The 24,208-nt window shown below is 49.8% G+C and overlaps 1 protein-coding gene across 1 annotated transcript in view; it reads left to right on the top strand.

Moving 5' to 3' along the window:
• The window catches only part of GLP1R (glucagon like peptide 1 receptor), a 38,758-nt gene extending 20,495 nt beyond the window's left edge, over window positions 1-18,263 (top strand). The window contains 10 exon segments of the mRNA XM_043591306.1: window positions 868-1,021; window positions 1,549-1,708; window positions 6,214-6,274; window positions 6,821-6,890; window positions 7,014-7,102; window positions 7,426-7,564; window positions 8,469-8,510; window positions 12,986-13,108; window positions 13,110-13,185; window positions 13,188-18,263. Of these exon segments, the coding sequence (XP_043447241.1) occupies window positions 868-1,021; window positions 1,549-1,708; window positions 6,214-6,274; window positions 6,821-6,890; window positions 7,014-7,102; window positions 7,426-7,564; window positions 8,469-8,510; window positions 12,986-13,108; window positions 13,110-13,185; window positions 13,188-13,363 (1,090 nt within the window). The 3' untranslated portion in view covers window positions 13,364-18,263.
• The last annotated feature ends 5,945 nt before the right edge of the window (window positions 18,264-24,208 follow it).

The raw sequence follows: 24,208 nt of genomic DNA on the forward strand, positions 1-24,208 counted from the left end.
AAAATTATATATGAATCTTTAAAATTTACTTTTTATTTGTTTATTGCTGATATATATAAACACACATCAGCAGCCATGTTGAATGAAATCTATCAGTTCTAATAATATGTGTGTAGATGATCTCAGATTCTCTATGAAGATACTCTACTATCTACAAATAATGAAAATTTTGTTCCTTTATCTCCAATTCGTATGGATTATTCCCCCTTGCCTTCTTACAGTGGCCAGGATCTATATTACAATGGTGAATAGATGTGATGATAGCTTTGTCAGGCTAGATAATCCTTATTTTCCTGATTTTGAAGGAAATGCTTATAAAATTTCTCAGTTAAGAATGATGTTTGTTCCGGGTTTGGGTAGATAGCCCTTATCAGGTTAAAAAACGCCCTTGTATTTGCAGTTTGCTCTGTGTTTTTACATGAAAGGATATTGAAATTGTGTCTAATAGTGTTTGAATTCCTACTACGTGCTTAGCCCTAGTCTGCCCCTGAAGCATGTGAGATGTGGGTCTTGTCCTCAAGAAGCAAACCAAAGTCTCCATTGGGGAAGGTGGTCTTCACACATAAATCACTTGGATTATACATGACTTTGTAGAGAAGAAGATGCTGTAGAGAGGAAGATAGTGTGGATGAGGGTGGGTGGTGGCAGTGACCACACACCTGAAGGCTCCATGGAGAGGCAGGACTTATATTGGATCCAAGAATTTTCAAGGATACGAGGAAGAGGGGCATTTTCAGAGGAAGAAAAGACAGAGGCTCAGTCCCAGATGCAGAAACATGCCTGCAGTGTATGTTAGCCTGAACTGGGGGGTTGTGGAGCAGAACTGCTAGCCACCTTGCTAGGAAAGAGCCCTGTTTTCTCCCACAGACACCTGCACTGCACCCGGAATTACATCCACCTGAACCTGTTTGCATCCTTCATCCTCCGAGCGCTGTCCGTCTTCATCAGGGACGCGGTCCTCAAGTGGATGTACAGCACAGCCCCCCAGCAGCACCAATGGGATGGGCTCCTCTCCTACCAGGTGTGTGATGTGTTCAGGAGGGCCTGGGGAGGGATGGACAGTCAGTGAAGGCAAGCCTCCCCAACCCCACCCAGGCCTGGCACAAAGAAAGGCAAGAACTGCCACACCTGGTCCTTAGGGAGTCCCCAGTCGGATGGGAGAGGCAGTCCACTCTGGGGAGCCCCCAGTCTAAAGATGTAGACACCCTCCCTGCGCTTAAGAAGTTCTGTCTGACACAGGAAATGGTCTTTGGAAACAGACCCAGGCTTGAATCCCAGCTCTGCTACTTACTAGCTGTATAGTTTTGGGACAAGTCTTTTAACTTCTCTGAGCCTCAGTTTCCTCACCTCTATGGGGATAATATTAGCTTCTTCTACTCAGGGTAGTGATTCAGTGAGCTAAAGCAGGTCAACTTCTTGGCCTTGGCCCTGGCAAAACGGTGTTAGGGCTTCTCATCCGGTATTTGCATCTGGGGCAGGACGGGGAGGGGGATCAAGAGAGGCAGGAGGCAGAGCTATGTCCCCTGGGGACCCTTCCTCTGCCCCCAGGATTCTCTGGGCTGCCGCCTGGTGTTCCTGCTCATGCAGTACTGCGTGGCGGCCAATTACTACTGGCTCCTGGTGGAGGGCGTGTACCTGTACACGCTGCTGGCCTTCTCAGTCTTCTCCGAGCAGCGCATCTTCAGGCTCTATCTGAGCATAGGCTGGGGTAAGGTCGACTATCATTCATCTTACATGTTCTTCCACCCCAATCCATGGCATGGGAGGCGGGGGGACCCTGACCTCTCTTGGGACTACTGCCCTCAGGCTGCCCCCAGGAAGCCCTCTTGGTGCTCAGAACACACTGCTGGGCCAAGGGCAGGGCCCACTGGATAACTCTGTCCTGGGCACGGGACTCACTGCAGAGGGCTATGGTTACCCTCCCGTCTCTGCATCACCTGCCCCACCTAATGGAAACACAGGCCTCCCCCCTATCTGGCCAGATACACCACACACACACCATGGGCAGCCATGCACTGTCCTCAAATACCTCTACTGCTAAGACCCCTGGGGATGGAGTCCCATACCCAGTCCTTGGTACCCAGGCCCTGAGGGAAGTGGAGAGTCCTGGGCTTCAGGGTAAGGGGTCAGGAGGTGAGGGCTGAGGGGCTGTGGCTCTGTCAGCTGATGATGAAGAGGAGGGCTTAGAGGAGAGCCGGGCAGGGCAGGGCTGGCAGCCAGAAGCCAGCTGAGGAAAGGGTGGACCGCGGATGTGCCTGGAGCCCAGCTGGAAATGTTCTAGCCAAAAAAGTTTGCCGAGAACTATCGTGTCTTTTTTTTTGCTGGAACATTTCTGGTTGTGCTTCTGCCTCTCGCCGCGTGCGATTCTGATGAGAACAGGGGCTGAGAAGCCCACCAGCAGCTCCCCAACCCCCACCCCACTACAGGGAAAACACAGGCAACAGCGCTTACTCTGGAGAGGCCCGCGGGAGCCCCCCCCCACCCCTGGATGGAGCCAGAGAATGGGCCTTGCCCTCTGGCCCTTCCTAATCTGCCAGTGTCCCTGCCCACGCCACAGGAGCCTGCCTTCCACCTCAAGCTTGCCGTTCATTCATTCACCACTGTCATTCCTTCCTTCGCCTGCCTCAGGTTACTTTGACCACTGGGGACCTCCCGCCTCAGTCACAGCCACGTGTGATGTCCCCCTCCCATACTGGCTCCTGCCTCTGAGCCTTTGCAAGGCTGTCCTCGGTCCAGCCCGCCTCCTCAGGAAGCCTCCACAGGTTGTCTGGCCCCCTGGCTGTGCACTTTCTCTGGCCCTCTCAGCCTCCCTGCCCCTGTCCTCACCCTGAATTCCCTTTTACTGGTGTCCCTCCGCCACCTGGCTCTTTGTGGCCCTGTTGTAGAAGAGTACCTCTGAAGAGGGTGATCAGTGTCTTGAAGGCACCCAAGGCCAGAGAGGGCAGGGCTTTGCAGGCAGAGCAAGCACTGGAACCAGGCCTCCTGACTCCCAGACCCTGGGCTGCTGCCTGTCATGGAAAGTTCTCTGTCCTGCATTGCCTCTTTGGTCCCTTAATAGACAAGGTGAGCGAGCTCAGGCCTCTGGGCAGGTGGGTCTCTCCTCTGTGTACAACTCCCTGCTCCCACCCTTCCCCCACCTCCCCACGGGCCCATCCTTCCCTGCTCTTCCACCCCTCCGAGGGTAGGGCAGTCACCCAGGCAGTGGGCAGCTGGAGAGCCCTGCAGCTAATGGAGGGTGGGGCGGTGTTAGGTCATTGAGGGGGCTCTGGGGAGGCTGTCCTTAAGGTGGGGGACTATGTCTGTCCATTCTGGGAAATAGCGTCAACACTGTTAGTGCCTGTCTCCATGGTGACCTGAGGGCAGGAACAATCAGAGGGGACCTTGTGCTGTGTGCAGAGGAGCGGGGGTGGTTGCTGGAGGGTTGGTGGGGACACATGGCATCCTGGAGGTTTCTGAGTGGGAAATGGAAGAGGGGGAAGGGGAGCTCATCCTTTCCCACCACCTCATGCTGCAGCTCAGGGCTCAGAGTCTGAGGGGCACCTGGGTGGGACCTGGGGGACCTTCCTTCCCAATGAGAACACCCTTATCTTGAGGAATTGGGATGGGGAGGTGCAGAGAGAGAAGGACAAAGACAGAGGACAGAGAGAAAGCTTTCCAAAGAGCTCTTCTGTGGGGCCAGGAGACCTAGCCCAGTTTGGGATGCTTGGAAACAACTTTTAGCTTCACATGCAAGCAGAAGAATTAAAATTACAACTCTGACACAGCTGGGGAGTCCCAAAAGACGTCAGCTCCTGCTGCCATCCATGGGCAGCTGGTGCCCCATTACCCACCACAGGGAGGCTGCAAGGGAGGGAGGCAAGTGATGGACGAGGGAGTCATTGCTTCTTGGGGCCAGTTCTGTGTTTCTTAATGTGAAATTTTTCTCCAGCTTGTCTTGTTGATTTTCTAAATGGGAGAAAGATGCAGCCAGCAGGGAATGAGGGGGTGTGTAATGGTTGCATGTGGCAGAAAAGGCCTTGTTAAGGAGAGGCTGGTAAATGAGTGAAGTTCACCAGGTCTTGCTGACGCCATGAATGAGCTCCCCAATTCTGAGTGGGATCTCAGAGAAAAAGGACAAGAGGTGGCTGGGAATGCCCAGGAAGGAGGTTTCCACATGTGTGTGTGGCTCAGGGAATTGGCATGTTCTTGCCAGGAGAGTTTCCCTTCCCAGTGGATCCACCCATCATTCCTTCCTTCCATGCTGTCTGAGCATCTTCATTGTGGCAGGCTCCGTGCTATATTCTGAGGCCTTTGGAAGCCACCCATCCCTTGTCCAGTCTCATGAAGGCCTGTTACTAAAGCATCGTGGATGCTCAGAGGTCTGGTTTGTGTAAAAACAAATGGCCAAGGAGGAAGGTACCTGATGAAGAATGCTGACCAGCTGTGAGTTTCTCAGCTTCCTCCCTGTCTTCACTGTCATGCACAGTAGCTCCTGGCAGATGAACTGCTTGGGAATGGCTATTGAGGACATGGATCGTGATGACGGGAAGGACTGTCAATGGGGCTCTGCCCTGGCAATGTGTTCTGGGGAGAGACCCCCTAAAGCTACACATGCCTGTGCATGGCCCTGCCCACCACACACTCACATCTGTGTCCACACCTTAACACACACACTCTCACCTATACCCGACGCCCACATCTCCAACCCCGGGAGGGGCACCCACAGAGACAGGCATGGAGAGCTGGTGCAGAAAGCCACCGAAGGTGGTTGGCATGGGCCTGGGTTGGCAGCCTTGCTCTCTAGTCCCACCTGAACCCTCCAGAGCTCCTCATTCATCTCCATCTGTCGTGAGGACGGACAGTCCATTTGAATTCAGCAAACATATTGAGCCCTCAGGCTGAGCCGAGCCCTGAGGCTCTGAGAATGAGTGATGCTGTACCCTCAAGGAACTGGGAACCAGCTGGATGCGTTAGCTCCTGGTGCAGAGCAGATGACCCCACAACTTCACCGCTTAAAGCAGCAATTTCCTATTGCAGTTTCTATGGGCAGGAATCTGGTTTAACTTAGCTGCGTGCCTCTGGCTCAAGGTCTCTAACAGAGATGCAGACACGCTGTTGGCTGGGGCTGCTGTCATAGCAAGTCTTCAGTGGAGTCGGAGAATCCCTTGCAAACTCACAAGGTTGTTGGCAGGAAGCGCAGGTCCTTGCTACCTGTGGGCTGGGGGCCTCCATTCCTTGTCACAGGGGCCTCCACTGGCTGGGTGAGTGCCCTCATGACATGGCAACCAGCGTCCCCCAGAGCAAGTGATCAGACTGAGAGAGAGCCCAAGACAAGCCTTTTTTAACCTTTTAACAGTCTTTTATAACCTGATCTCAGAAGTGACCTGCCATCGCTTCTGAGTACATTCTTGGTCACACAGACCAATCCCAATACAGCACAGCCTGTATGGTGGTGTAGATACCAGGAGGTGAGGGTCGCTGGGAAACTTCCTAGAGGCTGCCTGCCACACCACTTGAGTCTCAGTCAAGTGGAAAGTGTTACATTGGAGCTGTTGTTACCGTGGGCCACTGTGCCATTGGTTGGGCTGTTGGCATCAAGGATGGGGCCCCTGTCTGTACTCCAGGCTTCTGCCCAGCCACTTGTAGTGCATGCGGGTAGAGAACAGGTAGCTGGAGGGGCTTCTGGAGCCTGAAGGAGTTGACTGATATGGGCACGTGGGCAGCAGCAGGAGGAGAAGGGCATCAGTGGGTTGGCCTGCTCCACCTCATCTAGAATGTTCTTCCCACTCCATGGCCTTGTCCTCTGTTACTCTGGTGTCTGCATCCTCATGTCTCAGCCTGGACTTGGGGGCAAGCTCTCACAGTGTGCCTGGGATGGGGGGGACTGGTTAGGACAGATACAGCCACCGTGTCTACGGACATACCACCCTGAACGTGCCCGATCTCGTCTTATCTCAGATACAGCCACAGTGTGGTGCGATCCTCTCTCTGAGGAAGACTCCAGGGAGTTGGGCAGGGATGGGGGGTGGGGGCACGGAGGTGTTCCTGCCGCCTCCACTCCCCCAGGCTCCCAGACCCTCCAAGTTCCAAACCTGCTAGAAAGTGGTTTTGGAGTCAGGTGAGGGAAAGGGCTGGAGGCGGGAGAGGCCTGGGTAAATAGAGGCCTCTGGGTGTGCATGGTGGTGGGTCAGGCCTGCCAGCCCTCTCCCCTCTCTCTTCCCCTCTCTCTTCTAGGTGTCCCCCTGCTGTTTGTTATCCCTTGGGGCATTGTCAAGTACCTCTATGAGGATGAAGGGTGAGTGTCCTGCTCCTGGGCATGGGTGTGCTGAGGTCCCCATCCTCAAACCCCCCTGGGATTCCCTGGCCCCTGGGGTACGTGGCTACCACCTGTTGGGTGGGAGGATAAACCGAGGGATCAGGAGCTTAATTTATGAATTTAGTTCCTTATCCCTTCCTTATCCCTTCCCGGGACTGGGTGATAACAAATGGTGCTGGGTCCATGGGGTATGCAATGACTTTTCTATAATAACTGTGAAATGTTCCTGCTATTTTGTGTATGATGCTAGGCATCATGACTGTTGGTTCACAAAGGGCTGTGTGTATCTCTCTGTGTGACCATGTATTTAGGAGTGTGTGTATGTGTGTGTGTGTGTGTGTGTGTGTGGCTTGAAGGACTCTGCATGAGTCTATGGGACTGGGTAGCTCCTTGTGGCAGCATTTATGTGGCTCTGTGAGGGTCACTTTGCATGGCCACATGTGTTTGTGTGCCCCTGTACCTGCACTGTGAGCTGGGGGCTCTGTGTGTCTAACTGGGTACTTGTGTATTTCTCTTCCTCTCCAGCTGCTGGACCAGGAACTCAAACATGAATTACTGGCTCATTATCCGGCTGCCCATTCTCTTTGCCATTGGAGTGAGTGATGGTGTGGGGGTGGGAGTGGCAGTTCTGGCTGGACAGGTGTTGCTGGGTGAAGGCCTGGAAACAGGGGGGTGTTTTGAGGGGGCCTCCAGCCACTCCCTCCCATCTGCCCTGCAGGTGAACTTCCTCATCTTTGTCCGGGTCATCTGCATTGTGGTGTCCAAACTGAAAGCCAATCTCATGTGCAAGACAGACATCAAGTGCAGGTGATGTACCTGAGCTGGCTTTCATGGGCGCCCTTCACCCTTGCTTCCAGAATAGAGATCCTGGGGCTCAGAGCTTGGAACATTGCGCGACCTTCTTCTCCCACCTGGCCCAGGCCAGGACCCCAAGCCTTGCCCTTAGCCCTGGACCTGGGCATCTCCTGGGCTTCTGGGTGTCTTGACCTCTACTTCCTCCCCACCAGGCAGCCCATCCCAGTGTATTTGGGGTGGGAGAATGTCTGTCACTCAGGTGTGGGTTTGGGGCACAGAAAGGGGATACACGTCCATGGGAGAATTCCAGAATGATGTCTTCACCCCACCCCCAGACTTGCCAAGTCCACACTGACGCTCATCCCCCTGCTGGGAACCCATGAGGTCGTCTTTGCCTTTGTGATGGATGAACATGCACGGGGGACGCTGCGCTTCATCAAGCTGTTCACAGAGCTCTCCTTCACCTCCTTCCAGGTGACCTCACGGCTGGGGGTCCTCACTTGCTAAGTGTCAGAGTGGGAGTGGGGCAGAGACCAGCCTGCACCATGCAGATGGGCGCCCTGAGGCCTCGGGGGAAAGTGGGCCATGCCAAGAGGGCTATGGGTGGAGTAGAGCCAGGGCTAAATCAGTGTCTAGCACCCAGGCCAGTCTTCTCTATACGCACGTGGGACAAGAAGCCTTCCCAGATGTAACTGTGGGCATCCAGCCTGGCATCACAACTGCCATCTACCAGGCTGTTTGTTACCGGACACCAGGGGCTTTGCACACATCGTGCATTTAATCCTCATAGCATCCCAGGAGGTGGGCAGGATCATCCGATTTTACCAAGGAGGAAACTGATACTCAGAGATGTTGAAATAAGATTTTCCAGGTTATGTAGTTTCCAAAGTCAGAAACTCAACCTCCCCACTAGTATCAGATGATGCTGAGGGTGTATGAGTGTCACTGGGGGTATAGATATATGAGAACCTGGTCTCAGCCCCTCAGGAGGCTTGTGGGAGGGCCACAAGCATGTAAACCCATGCATGTGCCCTTACACATATGTGCACACGCATGTAGATCACAGTTTGGGAATGCTGGGTCTGCTGAATGAACAGATGGAGCCATGGCAGGGGAAAATGGCCCACGATCAGAGGTGGTGTACTTTCTCGGGTCAGACTTCATCAAGGAGAGGGTAGCTGAAGAGCCTCTCAGTATCTGAGCAAGGAGGCTTCTTGTTCCTCCAGCAAGGAAAGGAGAAGGAATCCACCACTCCAGCTCTGGCTATGCCCAGTCTGAGGAGGTGGATATTGGGGCTGGGGCCCCAAGGAGCTTCAGGGTCTACCTACAGGGTGCCTCCCTCCTGCTTCCTCTCTGCTGATATGACTCTTGTTTCCAGGGGCTGATGGTGGCCATCTTGTACTGCTTTGTCAACAATGAGGTAAGCCTGAGAAGGGACGTGGGGACACTTGTGGGCTGCTACTGTTGGCTGTTCTAGAGTTGTCAGTGGTGGCTCCCATCAATCTTTTCAGCGGAAACCCCCTATCCATCCCACTGGGCGCTAGAGCTGAGAAGGCATCTTGTTCATGTATTGTTTTCTATGCATGGATATCTCCTCTCTCTCTCTCTCTCTCTCTCTCTCTCACACACACACACACACGCGCACACACACACACACACACACGTGGGCAGGCATACCCTAATGGATATGAACTTGGGGAAGACCCAGCCTTGTGTTAAGGGGGTCCTGAATGAACAGGCGATGGTGATTGTTACAAGTTGATTCAACAGCAGACATGCCCAAGTCACATCCTTAGGGCTTTAATACTATCTTATTTAATCATCACTGCTTCCTCCCTCCCCACCCCACCCCCAGGAAAAAAATCTCTGCTAATCCCTATGGTTTTAATATTCCCACTTTTCACAATGAGATCATTGAAGATCAGAGTGAGTAGGAAACATGCCCCAGGTTTGGCCTAGAAGTGGTGGCAGAGATGGGATTCAAACGCATCCTAACAGAAAGAGGAAAGCGCCCACCCTGTGTGTGCAGGTGAGAGCCCCAGCCCGCCAATGGCCAAGGGGTGTGTTCTTCCTGTGGCTTTCAGGCTGTAGGGGTAGAAGAAGCGGGCTGTTGCTGAGTCCCACGTCCTCTCCTGCAGACCCTGCTGGACCATAGCCCTCCCCTGTCCGAGACAGTCAGCTCCTAGGCGGAGGGGGTGTCTGTGCCTGTGGTGCTGGGGAAGGCCCCTTCTGCTCAGGCACCCAGCTTTGTGCTGGAACAGAGTAGGAGCGATCCCCATCATCACTGGGTATCACAAATGCCACAGCACTGCACCCCATTCCTTCCAGAGGGGGAACAAATTATAGTTCTGGATGTGGCACCATAGGGGAAGTATTCACAAGAAGATTAACCCCAGCAGGGAAGAGGGGGTAGGAAACCCCCCACCTCAGAGTCTGGGGGACAAACTGAGGGCTCTGTTGACTCCATTCAGGCCCAGGTGAGGGTTTCTATCAGTGAGCTTTGGGCTCAGATGACCCATGAACCCTGCTCCTCAAAGACCCTGGCTCTCCTTGTGTGGCCTCTGTCACAGAGTCTGGTGTCCCAGAGTTCAGAGGGCTTAAGAGTCTGCATTAATGCATTAATTTACTTGTGCTGTGAGTGTGGAGGGCACAGGGTGGCTGTGGAGGGACCTTGGTATTTCAGGATGCTGTGAGATGACTCAAAGAGCAGGAAAGATGCGGGACATGGGCTTTGGAGTCAGGTTTCTGCTCCCATCCAGGCCCCATTGCTTAGTGAGCTGTGTGACTTTGGGCAAGTTTTGAAACCTGTTTCCTCTTCTGCGAAATGGCAGTCATGATGCTTAGAGCATGTGGAGCTCCAAAAGGGAGGGAAACACTTCCTGAATGTTTACTTTGTGTAAGGTGCCCACATGTTTTATTAAAGCCAGTCCTGTGTAGCAGGTGTTATCCTCATTTTACAGATGAGAAAAGTAAGACTTGGCAAAATGAAACGAATAGCCCAGTTCCGCAGCTAGAAGATGGGAGAGCTGGGGGCTGGGAGAGGTCTCCACTAACGCAGGGACTGGGGAGGGGAGGTAGAGCCAGGCACAGCGTGGCCCATTAATGCCTTCTGGCTGTTCCTCTGGGCCAGTCTCAGAGGGCTGGCGAGGCTCCCTGTGCGGTGGGTGGGCCACGGAAGGAGAGGAGGCCATTGTAGAGGACACTCATGGGGGCCTTTGTCCTACAGGCCCTTGATCCATGGTGGGGGAGGGGGTGGGGGACAGTAGGATGTTCCAGCCCTGGTTCTCCCCCGCATCTGAGCCCTCACAAAGAACTTCCTAAAAAACTGAAGAAAATGTTGAGACATGAGGAACACAGGTGGCATTCCCTTCAGGAATGGTTCTCAGCCAGAGGGGTGATGCACTCCCTGGGCCTATGTTCTGCTGCTTTATGTCCCAAGGACAGGGACAGGGTGGCAGGTGTCCCTATGCACACTGGAGAGAGTGAGGCTCTTCTCTGCCCCTTCTCATCTTCTCGGTCTCCTGAGGTTCCCATTTCCCACTTCTCCCTCCTCTTCCCCAAAGCCATGCTGGCAGCACATGCTTGCCCCCAACACACGCACATGTGAGGCTTCCCCACCACTTCTATGGAGAGTCTCCCAGACCCTGGCCGAGTCTCCCCCTGACTCCTCAAAGCCTGTCACCCGTCACCTCCCCACTTTGTCTGCCCCCAGGTTGGCCCAGGGGGAGTGCACACATCCCACTCAGCCCCTTGGCAACTAACAACCCCTGAATCACCAGATCCCCAGCTGGCCTGTCCCCTTGGGCTCTTCCGGGCTTATGCTGTGGGATCCAGGACACCTGCTCGGACACTTGCCTTGTTTAAGGGCACTGCACAGTTCCTCAGAGACACCTCATGCCCTGGTTCCTCCAGGCACAAGAACAGACACATCACCATCACTAGGCCATAAAAACACCCCCCGGCTCCTGGGCTGAGACCTCTGTCCACAAAAGCTGTTCTCCAGACCCCGGGTCGCCATGGCAATGCCAGGTACTTGTGACCCAAAGAGAAAAGATGGCCTGGACATCAGTCCTCCATCAGCTTCCAGGAGAGTAGGCATAGGGGAAGGGAGGCCGAGGAGTGGTTTTGCCATGGTTTGTGTCCTCTCGCCATGGCTCTAAGGAGCCGGAATACTGGCCCCAGATCTGCCACTACCCAGTTGTGTGATGCGGGGCAGTCACTTTACCTCTCCCCACCAGTGTAAACAGAAGTGAATGAGCTGAACCCATTCATCCCAGATTCCCTAACCTGGAGCCTGGCCAGAGAGGACCTCAGAGGCAGGGGTGAGGGTAAACTTCATGTGAGGAAGTGCACTGCACTCAGCACTGGGAGGGGGTCTGGGATTCATGTCCTCGCCTCTGGTGTTTCACTGTAATACCTCGGTAGCCGAAGGAGTTCCGTGTCAGATGCTCAGTTACTCACTCGCTCTTTCCTTCAGCGCATTTACAAAGCCCGCACGGAGGACTTGCTGTATGCTGGGCACTGTACTAGGGTCCAGAGAACCCAGGTGAGGAAGGGGTGGCCCTGGCCCTCACGGTGCTCCCAGCTGAGTCGGGGGAGGAGACACACCAGGGACCAGCACGACCTAAAGAGTCGTGGAAGCCAGGGAGCCAGTGCTTAGGAGACCAACCTGGAGGTCAGCCCAGACCTAGGTGTGGACCCTGGCTGAGACTGAGGGAAATACTTAAATGCTCTGCACCTCAGTTTCTTCACCTTGAAGCAGGCAATAACAATGGAAGCTACTTCACAGGGTGGCTGAGAAAGTTAGGGAAAATAATCAGTGGAAAGTGCTGGGTATGTAGTAAGTGGCGCTTTTTTTTTTTTTAAGTTTATTTTGAGAGAGAGAGGGAGTGCAAGCAGGGAAGGGGCAGAGAGAGAGAGAGAGAGAGAGAGAGAGAGAGAGAATCCCAAGCAGGCTCCGTGTGGAGCCCCACCTGGGGCTCTTATTCACCAACCAAACTATGAGATCGTGACCTGAGCTGAAACCAAGAGTCGGATGCTTAACTGATTGAGCCACCCAGGCACCCCTAAATGGTGGCTTTTAATGACAGTTGTCATTATGGGGGCATAACACAGGCTCAGGAAAAGTGCTGATGGAGGCAGAAAGGGCACCATGTGTCAGCACTTTTAGAAGCCCCAGTCCCGTCCCATTCCCTGCTGGTGTCCATGAAACTGCTTCGTTCCCTGAGGTGGCTTCCCACACATGTGCCTCGGTTCACCATCCCTCCCCCTCCCTCCCCAGTGAAGGACTGTGAGACAAGATTGCTTCACAAGCAGAGGCCGCATCAGCCTGGGGTGTCCCCATCCCACCTGTCAGCACACTCTCCACAACCGCTCAGCCAGGCAGCAAGCTGGCACGCCGCAGGGTGGTCACAGGTTGTGTCTGCTCTGCCCCCTCCCGCACCCAAGCCTGGGCCCCGTGACGCTGCCCAGGAGACCAGGCGCATCCTGGCAGGCTGGCTCGGGCCGTCTTGGCTCCGCTGTGCGCTGAAGTCCGATTCTCCCCCTCCTCGTCTTCTCCTTCCCGTCTCCCGCATTTCTCTCGCTCTTGTTATCTTCCGCTGAATAAGACTGTGATGGATTGTGAAAGGTACTGAGCTGAGTCACAGAGTTTAGAGATGGAGGAGACCAATTAGATCATCAAGCTCATCTCTCTCCTGAGGAAAGGCGGAAAATAGGAGACAACAATAAACAATTTTATTGGGATATTAATTTAGGTGCCCGAAGGCCTTGACTTGTGTCTCTTAATATAATGCAGTGGATTTTTTTCCCTTCCCTGCTAATGTAATAATGGGGCCATTTTGTGGGCAGTTGGTTTGCATGATGGCTTTTGTTTCCCTCCTTTTCCCACGGAAGGTCCAGATGGAGTTTCGGAGGAGCTGGGAGCGCTGGCGGCTCAAGCACTTGCACATCCAGAGGGACAGCAGCATGAAGCCCCTCAAGTGTCCCACCAGTAGCCTGACCAGCGGAGGCACGGTGGGCAGCAGTGTGTATGCAGCCTCCTGCCAGGCCTCCTGCAGCTAAGCCCCCCAGCCCCTACCCTTCCTGTGGTCTCGCTGCTGGTTGGGTGGCCACCCCGGGTGGGAGAGACCCTGCTGGGGCTGGGGAAGGGAGGGACACACGCACACACCCATTCCTGCTTTCCCTTCCCAAACCCATCAGGCAGGCAATGGGCAGTGCCTCCTGGGACCCGTGGCTACATTTCCTCTGTGGAGAAACAGCCTACTAATTTGATCACTATGGCAGGAGAGAAAAAATGTTGCTAAAGTGAGGAGGATTTCTTCCCGTTAAGCCACTAGGTCCCTGGGGTTCCCCAAGACAGAGCAGCAAATCAGCCCCAGACTTGCACTCAAGGTCAGTGGCTTATTAGTGGGATTGGGCTTGCAAGAGGAGGTGGTTCTGAAAGAGGCTCACATAACCTCAGCCAAGCAGAGCTTAGGGAACGTGAGCCAAGTCTGCTGGCCTCCAGTTAGGTCACCATTGCCACCCCCCACTGCCTCCTCATTAAGGGGCACTGTTCACATTGCTTGTTCATCTCGCTCCCTCATCTCGCCACCTCGCCTTTGGGGGCCTTTGGTTGGGCCACCGGCAGCTGTTTCTAGAAGTGTTGACAATGAACACTGAGAAGGTGCCTGATGGTTTCCTTCGCTGGTGCCCACTTCTCCCGTGGGTGTTTGACCTGCTTTGGTGGCTGCTCCCACTATGTCCAGGGAACCGGGGCAAGTCCACTGCTGAGGAGCCCAGCTCTTGGCATGAACTCTGAATTCTATTCTAGAGTTGCTCCAGAATCCTCTAGGGTTCAACTAGGGAACTTCAGGAATATTTGCACTGGGGGCTACAGTGTAACTGCAACTGTCGGGAACCCAGAAGGCCGAGAGCTTTACTTCCACCTCTCCATGGAAATGCTTTTTATTTGTGACCAGATTATGGGAGTTTGGGGGTGCCCTCTAACTTTAAGAGATGTGACCAAAAAGAGACTTCTGGGGAAACTACCTGTCGCCACTGTTACCATGGAGGCAGTCTTCCCCTATCCTTGGTTTCTTCCCCCTTGAAATTCTCCCACTTGGAAGCCTGTATATATAGTTAATGCATTTTTCTTTATTGCTGTGAATAGTCTGCATGTGCAAGTGTGCAATTCTGACTCCTCCCACCTGATGGAAAAAAGAACTAAATCATTGTGATTGTGATATTTTTGGGGGGAGTGGGGTAGTTGATTTGACTCACCCACATTTTGAGCTAATCAATGTTTTCCCTGCCTTTAGTTTGATCCCATAAATAATGACCAGCAGACAGGCTAGAGAGGAGAAACCTATCAGTCCTGCCCCAGCCATGGTGAGAGGGCAGACCTGTAGCAGCACCACGGAGACCCAGACAAAAGGGAAACAGCCATCCAAAGGAGTTTGTGGATGCAAAGGAAGTTTCCAGAGCAGGAGAAAACTCTTAGGAGTCCCGACCTCCTGGGAAGGCAGAGAGAGAAGCTTCGGATGAATTCCTTTATGAGTCCATCTCTCCCTCCTTCCCCTTTTTAAGTGGTGGGGGACCCTCCCCAAAGCCTTGCACCAGACATATTTTCCTGTGCCTCTCAGAGAGCCATGTGATGTACGGGGAAAATAATAATGGGACATAAAACACATCAAGCAGAAAATTTCTTATACTTCAGCTTCAGTGAAGTGTTGTGTCTATGTTAATGGGGAAGTTGAACCTCAGGCTAAAGATGAATTGTGCAGACTGGCTCCTGGAGAAAATGTAGAGAAGTGGGGGACGGGAGCACCCCTGCTTCCCCAGAATAAGGGAAGATTTTCCAACAGGCACCACTCCTTGGCTTTGTTTTTGGAGTGGGTAGAGGGGAGATGAGCACTGGTGAATTGATGTGGGGTATGGCTCTGGCACAAGTGTTTCAGTTCTGGGTAAACTGGAAGATTTTGAGAATCATTAATACACTGCACAACAACAAAAAAGAGCCAGATTGATAAAACCTGAGAGAAACAAATTGTTAAGGGGAGAAACTGTAGGGAGAAAGTATTTAGTTAGGCACCAGGGAAGCTCAGATAGTTTGGTTTAAACTGTAAGTAGAGTTCTTTTCCCAACTGGTACTGGTGTTTCCTGATTTCAAAAGGCTCCTCAAACCCCATGCTCCAAGCCTTATAACACCGAGGAACTGTTTCCTTTGTAGATACGTATTAGATACTGAAGAACTATCTTCTTTGCTCCAAGACCCACACTATTCATATTCATTTGATTGGCAGTGAACTCCCTCTAAACAATTTTTGAGCTCTCCTAAGCCAAATATATCTCTAATAGAGCTGGGAACTATCACATGCAATGTACTCCCAAATTCCACCAGCTGTTTACATGCATGTTGCCATAAGTGTGGAGCTTTTGCTCTGCACACTCTTATCTGCCTCTGGTCCTGGGGGTACTATAGCTGACTGGCGGGGGTTGGGGGGGGGGTGGGGGTGATGTATCAGCTGTGCAGCCAGCAAGGTCTGAGGACTTTGGTAAATAGAGACTGGGTTCAGCACTCTGGTCAGCTCCACTTCTTAGTGGCTGACATCATGACAACTCCTCTTGACTACATCAACCTTTAGAACAGCTAAATCCAGAACTGAAACAAACTGCTGACATCGCAAAGTTGCCTTCAAGATGACTTTCCAGATTGCCCGTGTGATTTTCAATTGCCTCAATACAATTCCCGCTGAAGCCCACACCAGTGGAGCTCTTGAAGACTCAGAGCAGGGAAAGACCGTGGGCATCTCCCCTATCCTGACCTAGAGGAGGGAGGTTTGCAAACATGACTTGCTAGGTGGTCCTGGGCTGGGTCTCCGAGTGTAATGAGACCTCTGGGAGGGATAGGTAAGAAATACAAAAGAGCCATTCAAGATACTCTTAGTAAAAGCTGGCAATGTTTATCTGGAGTTTCTGTTAAAAAAGAAATACAACAGCGAAGGTGGACAAATCAGCCAGTGAAGATGCCATCTCCTCAGTGACTTAGCCTGAGAGGAGCGGAAGGCTGTGGTTTACTATCCTGTAGTACCTCACTCATCCTTGTCTTAAAATTAAGAAATTGAAATGCATCAGAGCATACATATACATAGAAACAGCAAGCGAGCCACTTTGAATAGCGAATCCAGTGCCCTTTTAATGGGTTGGCTTAATGGTTTCCTGATGCATCTGTGCTTATTTGACAAGTTGTTCTGTTGGCCGCACAGAGTGAACTAAAAGAAGTGGAGAAAGGTCCTAAGCCTCCCCCTTTGGCTCTCTCATCTCCCTGAAGTTGGAGAAGACTAGCAAACTGGGCAGCTTTAGCCTAGCAAAGATGGCACAGCCACCACCAAGGGCAAATAGAGTCAGTTCACATTTACCCCCGAAAGGCTCAATCTCATCAGTGTGGGCCATGTTTCAGCAGCTTCTGTCTCCATCCATAAGGAAAGAACACTGTGTGTGTGTGTGTGTGTGTATCCTGTGCATAGCAGCATAAAGTTAGGAGATGAATCCAGAATCATCCCACCCACTGTGAAGGTCATGGGACTGCACAGCCCAGGGCGAAGATAGGCGGGGGCCTGAGCCGTAGATGCTTCCTCTCCATGCGCAGACAGGGTTCCCATTATTGCTAATGCCTGCGACGTGCTCAGGGAAGGTAAAATATATTCCAAAGGTTTATTTTCCCTCTACTGAATTGATTCTACAGTGCTGACCCTGCTTTTGGCTCCTATGAGGAGCCAAACTATGAAAACCCTCAAATGAAATATGCCTGCTTCCTCTGCTAAGACAGCTATGTGAATGACATACTAAGTACTCAACAGAAACCAAATGAGTATCAACTCAGGCTTTTTTCCTTTTTGTTGCTGGAGTTTTGGGGGGGAAAGAAAATGTGAGAAATTTCCCCAGACAATATTGTCATGCCCCTACAGTGTTGGCTGCTGGCTCAAACCAGTTCTTTGGCCGCGCCTGGAGGGCCATATCAGGAAGTGTTGTTAAGCAGTGTAATTCAAACACTTAATGCCACAGTGTGTCTACAGTATCTATAATTACTTCTGCTCTGTCAATGGATACAGATTGGCAGGAAGCAGATAAGCATAACTGTTTTCCCATTAATGACCCAAATCTCTTGGACTTCACCTACATCTGAATCTATCAGAGGGGAGAGTTTTCTCTTCTCCCCTTTGGCCATTTAAAGCCAGTTTCTCAGGACCTTATCCAGTGGTGCATTTTTTTCTCTGATGCACCCAAGCTCCTCCCCATCTCCACACTACCTCCCCCACCCCTGCCACCCCACACTACCTCCTCCCCCACCCCTGCCAGCCCTATAATGAACTTCCCCACACTCCTCCCCCAACTAGCTATGCTAGGAATGCTGTTCTCTCAGCTGTGACCAATTTGGGGGTGCAGCTGAGAGTGAGGCACTGCCAGGGCTGAAATGATGCACCGCATTCCATACTCTGGCACAGCGAGGAGCATTGCAGCCAGGGGCTTGGATCCTAGCTTACCCTGGGGCTCTGCAACCTTTCTGATGAGGCCTGTCAAAACTATCAGTAATTAGTCAACCCAGACAATCGAGCATGACTAATTGCCACTGTGTCAAAGCAATCTGGGAGAAGGAAAACATATATAAATGAGAATGTTTGAATGTGGTGAACAAAAACTCCCAGCAAAGTTTGGAACATATAACAAGTTAGGGTCTTGGCTTCCTTGCAAGGGAGCAAGATCCGCCCAGACCTATAGGGCTGGACCTTGCCAAATGGTCCACACTTCACATCCAAATCTGCAATTTGAAGCTCCTCCCAGTAAAAGTGATCACATCCTCAAAGCAGATAAACTTCCACATCCCCTTGGTTTTGGAGGGGATTCGATGCGGAGCTTTAAATGCGAGAAGAGAGAGGGGAGCCAGGCTCTCAGGAGGGACAAAGCTGGGTTTCTGTCTTCAGTGCTCTTGGGGGATGTTTGCTCCTCATGAATGTTTAAACAAGATAATTTTCATGCAACTTCCTAATGTATAAATTCATATAAAATACACCCTGCATCTATAGGTAGCAAACGTGTATGGTGTTATAATTCCTTACACAGATGTGAAACGGATTCAGGCTCTTCCCTAATTTGCCTTGTAAACGTCAAATAAAGGCCTGTCATTACTGTGTCTCTCTTGCTCTTCCTTCGGGAGAGGAGGTTTTCTGCAGCGTCCAGCCCAGGTGACTCATGGCGCAGTGGGAAAACACAAAAGATGCCGTTTCCAGCCTAAGAAAAAAACCCTTGCTCATTACTCATGTCGTGATTTTCATCTTCAAAGCACTTACCAAGTACTAATTTACCCATCGCAGCCCTTATACAGGGACTGCGCTGCCATTTAATTAGAGAAGTTGGGTGGTCGAGTGGCTTAAACAATGACTGATGGCCAAATGGACGCGTATTCTAATTCCGCTCATTCATTTGATCTCCCCTGTCTAAATGAACTCAGTCCATTAAATCCATTTTTTTTTAATGTCATAAAAGCACAAGCCTTGTTTGCAAAGTAGCCACAGAATTTGAATGGAGCTGCTGTTTAGAGATTCATCTTCAGATAAATGAACTTCTCTCCAGTTTAAGTAATCGCTCACTCTCCGAGCTTGCAGCCGACTCTTTTTAGAAGAGCAGAGGAATTGCAGATTCTCCCCAGTTCCGCCACCATTTCAGCTACCCATTTGAAGATCAATGTGCTCATCTGAAGGTTTCCTAAAACACACCTGTTTTTTTAGACACGCTTTGGGGATTGTCTCTTTCAAACCGAATAATAATTCTTACTCTGAGAGCAAATGATATGTCGTTTCTCCTGGTATCTGCAGACAGAATATCTGCATTTTGGCTTGTCTGCATCAGTCTTGCTTTTGACTTCATTCACTCTCCTGTGATGTTCTCAGCGTTCTATGTCTTTACTCCACCACTCAGCAGCACGAGAAAGATGGATCTCAGAGCTTTCTCTCCCTTCCCCATCCCAACGAAGACACCTGCCCAAACCAATAATGACCACCACATCTGTAGGGAAGCCAGACAGATACAACCTCAGGAAAAGAGGGTGCACTTGGGCCTAACAGGTCTTAACCTCAGCCTGAACAAGGGATAAGGGCAGTTTCCCTGCTCTCCTGGAGGAAATAAATGAGAATTTTTGGCCTTCAGACTCACTCGTGGTCACATGCAATATAGAGCCACATTCCAGGGACTGATGCCCCACAGATGGGGATAACTGAGTTCCAAATAGCATTTGTGAAGAATGTCACTCATATGCCTTGTATAGAAGCATTCCCAAGTGTTTGGCTCCCACCGCCAAATCTCCTCTCACTATCCCCTCAAAAACATATGCCTTAGGCATGTGCAATGCAGTGTCTTTCAATCCCTCCCTCCCTTCTCTCCCTCCACCACCCTCTTTCTCACACACATGCATGTACACACACAATAAAGACAATACTGAAAACAGTGGGGTCTCCCTTACTGGAACTAGTGGGGAGAAAACCCCAGCAGTGCAACCTGGAACAGAAAACAATGTAGGCAAAATATTGAAGAGCATGGAAAAACAGAACCAATACTGGGACAAGGAAGAAGTAGAAATTGAGTGTCCCCAAAGGTGGGAAGAGTAGGTGGGAAAGATGATGAGGCCCTAACATAATAAAGCAAATAAAGAAAAAAAAAAAAAAAAAACAGACCGTTTAAATGTGGGAAAGAGCTGTAGTAAAAGACACAAGGAAATTGTGGAGGTGGAAAAAAGAATGGGAATTACCAGGGGTACCTGGGTGGCTCAGTCGGTTAAGCATCTGACTCTTGATTTTGGCTCAGGTCATGATCTCATGGTTCATGAGGTCGAGCCCCATGTCAGACTCTCTGCTGACCGTGTGGAGCCTGCTTGGAATTCTCTCTCTCCATCTCTGCCCCTCTCCTGCTTGTGCTCTCTCCCTCTCTCTCAAAATAAATAAGTAAACAACAACAAAAAAATAATGGGAATTACCAGTGGGAAGCTATAGGGAGCCAAGTTAGGAGCCCCATCTCCAGCCAGTATTTTTAACTCCTTCTTCCATAAATCTGAGCTCTTTCCCTGAAGAGTTTTCTGATCTTAAACCTTGGTAGATTCTTTTCTTTGGTCCTAAGGCTCATTTTAACTAACATAATCATTTTAGAAAGGGAAAAAGATCACAGCCTAGAGTAAGTCCAACAGATTTTTTATTATTTCTCCCACTGATACAGGCACCAGTGGTAGAATGAATTACTGTGGCTCCTTCTCATGTAGGACCAACGGACCTCAGGGTTGATCTGTGTTGCAACCTCCAAGAATAAAATCAATAGCTGAGAATTACAAACCCTGAGCAGTCCCGTGCCAGGAGATGGACTGCTCTGGGGTGGAAGCAGGCAGGTAATACCAAGAGGAGATTTGCAAGCAACTTTTTTTTTTAACTTTCCATATCTCTACAGTGAAAGAGCAAGGACTTGAAATAATAAATACAGTTTATATAAGACTTTTCAGTTCCATATGACCTAAGGAATTATTCTAATTCTACTTCTAAAGAATTAGAAACACAGCTCAGGACTTGGGCACCTTAACTACACACATTTAACAACCACAACAAAAAGGTCACAGTTACTTTACCTTTTAGGTCCTATCTTCAACAATCTAGAACCATTTACGTACATTTCTGGCTTATAGAGACAGGTATTTTATGACCAAATATTGTCGAAAGCTTCATAACTCTCGAAAGCTTCATAACTTTAAAAATGCTTAGGAAATCAGGGCTCCTGGGCGGCTCAGTTGGTTAGGCGTCCAACTTAAGCTCAGGTCACGATCTCACAGTTTGTGAGTTTGAGCCCGGCATCGGGCTCTGTGCTGACAGCTCAGAGCCTGGAGCCTGCTTCAGATTCTGCGTCTCCCTCTCTCTCTGCCCCTCCCCTGCTTGCACTCTGTCTCTGTCTCTCTCTCATAAATAAATAGATAGATACATAAACATTTAAAAAAATGCTTAGGAAATTAAATTTATGGTTTTACTGAACCCCACTGATATCTACCGATTAGATGTCACTACACAATGAAACCGCCCTCAAGCTCTCTCATCTTTCAAGTTCTGGTGTGGGAAATGGAGATTGGGAGAACCAAAATGTGGGAGATACACACAAAAGTAAAGACATCTCACTCTGATTAAGCTAAGCCAATGTCCTTCCAACAGCATCTTTTAGAAAGGTACGGTAAAAAAAATCAGATGAAAAGACATCTCATATAAAAGAATCAGGTTACATTACAAATTATACTGTGTTGGACTATTCTTAGCCATCAGGAAAAACATCCAAAGCACCATACTTTACATAAGGTATTTACAAAAGCACCTTCTTTCAGGAAGCGGTGAAGTTCATGAAGCCTGCCAACCAAAGCATGATGAGGCCACAAGTCCAGAAAAGATGCCACCTTCATGCAGTCTTGGCGTCAGCTGCAACCACGTTTTCTCGTGTTCTCCTGGCCCTGAACTCTGCCTGCTTCTCGGATACAGCCCTTCTTCTAGCAGGAGGCGACCTTTGCTTCTTGTTTCCCTCACTGGGTTAAGTCTTGGTGTCACTCCTCACATAAGAAATGCCAACCGCTCTTGAGACATTCTGCATCTGTGGTGCACAGCCCCCGAGGGTATGGCGTCACCTGAAACCCAGGTGCCCCCAAATGTGCACAGCAGCCCACATGAAGAGACTTTCTTCAGCTGTACTCAAAATGGTGCACTGATATAGATTTCCAAAGGCTGCAGCAAGATCACGGACACCCTGTGTAGACTTTTTGGAATCCAACCCCTCTCTCCTCTCTGGGGCTGGATCCTCCAAAGCTATCAAGTCCTAATGTGAATTTCCCATTTGATCATCTCTCCTTAGTAAATGTCCTCCCGATTCCCTTACTCACCCTGCATTTACCAGCCTTTCATCAGGCATGAGGCTTCCTCTGCTTCTGGGAAACGTATGAATGTGTAGGAAATTCTCCTCTTTCCATAAATAGTTTGAAAATCACATATAGGTGCAGAACCTGGTATAACCCATTAGAAGAGCCAGAATAGCCAAAGACATTTTTTCACTGATGAGACTTTAGAACAAAGCAATGTTTTCATATCATCCTGTGCCATTTCGCCATATGGTATGTTTAGCACTGCTGAAGTCAGTCTAAGTCTCAGGGGGCAAATCATTAGAAGGAATATGATTAAAACAAACTCTGCATAACAAATCTATTTTGGTTCACTGCAAAGGAACTGCTAAATGTATAAAAATGTATAAAAATACTCTGCCTATAAATGCATATGCTTTTCTCTAGAAATTATCCAAATATGATCGATATTATTAGTAAAGCAACGAAATATAGTATTTCCCATAGGAGAGAGGTAAAAAAAAAAAAAAAAAAGGACATGGAGATATGGAGGAGTGGTGCTATCTTGTACTCGGGGGTTGGGGAGGGGGTGGGAGAGGGACAGGGAAGGTCTTTCGGATGATGTGACAGCAGAAAGATCTGACCCGAGCAAGGGAAAAAAGTCCCAGGATCATCTAGGGGAAGTGAGTTCTAAGCAAAGGAACAGCTAGTGCAAAGACCCTGAAGCAGAAGCTTATTGTGTGTGTTCGAGGAGGGGTCAGCAAACTGCGGCTCACTGCCTGGTTTTATAAACAAAGTTTTATTGGCATTCTCATCTGTTCACATATTGTCACATATGGCTGCTTTGGCTCTATAATAGCCAAGCTGAGTCGTTGTGGCAGAGACAGTATGATCAACAAAAGTTTTTCTGTCTGGCCCCGTACAGAGAAAGGCCAAACCATTTTGCTAAACCCTTGTGTATGATGAACATGAGGGAAGTGAATATAACTGGGAAAGGCAAGAAGGAGCCAGATCACTTAGGGCCTTTTAGGATAAAACCAATAAATAGCCAACCAATCACCAAATGAAAGACACGTGCCGAAGGGTTAGGAGTGCAGACATCATTTATAAGACTTCTTTCTCACCATTTCACTCCAGTGTGCCTGCCTGAACTCTGCTTTGTTGCTGGTCCTCAGGTTCTCAGCCTTTTTTCCCATGTGACAGCGATGTGCACATCTGATAGGCTGCCATGAACACAGCCCTGATAGGCCCAGGCAAGTGAGCAGATGTATAACCTAAGGTAACCTTGCAGGTGCATTAAAAAAATTGCAAAATGAACATTCACAAATAATAATATGCTATAAATTGAGACAAACCTAATACTTTAAATGTGTCATAAGACCCAAGAAGCAATGCTACAGACTATGTTTTCTAGCATTTTTTTTCATTCAAGCAAAATTCCAGACATAAAATGTATTCAAAGATCTTGCTACACAAAGAATGGTCTGAACACATGTAGCATCAGCACCACCTTGGAGCTTACTTGAAATGCAGAATCTTAGGCCCTGGACCAGACCTACAGAACCAGAATCCTCATTTTAAAAAGATCCCCAAGAGATGTGAACAGTCACTGTAGTTTGAGACCACTATCTTGACTGGCCTCTAATTACTCTTTTCTAAGAGTATGAAATACAGTTTTCAATTTCTTTTTTTTTTTTTAATTTTTTTTCAACGTTTATTTATTTTTGGGACAGAGAGAGACAGAGCACGAATGGGGGAGGGGCAGAGAGAGAGGGAGACACAGTATCGGAAACAGGCTCCAGGCTCCGAGCCATCAGCCCAGAGCCTGACGCGGGGCTCGAACTCACGGACCGCGAGATCGTGACCTGGCTGAAGTCAGACGCTTAACCGACTGCGCCACCCAGGCGCCCCTACAGTTTTCAATTTCAAAGAGGTTAGCCTATTTATACTATTCCTACTAGTGAACACTGGCTACAACTTAATGTTTAGTAATAGGGGATTGGCTAAATAAAGGATACATTTATCTATGCAGTGATATTAGCAGCTGTCAAAATCAATATTGTAGAAGAAAGACATGAGAATTTATTCATAGCTTATCATTAAGTGAAAAAAATCAATTATAGGTAGGACTAAGACAAAAGCAAATGTATAAATTATTATTAGAGAATGAAATGTAGCTCTTGTTAATTTAAACAATATAGTAATGGTATAATTAATAAAATGAGGAAAGGAAA

The sequence above is a fragment of the Prionailurus bengalensis genome, chromosome B2 (assembly GCF_016509475.1).
Source record: "Prionailurus bengalensis isolate Pbe53 chromosome B2, Fcat_Pben_1.1_paternal_pri, whole genome shotgun sequence".
Lineage (NCBI taxonomy): Eukaryota > Metazoa > Chordata > Mammalia > Carnivora > Felidae > Prionailurus > Prionailurus bengalensis.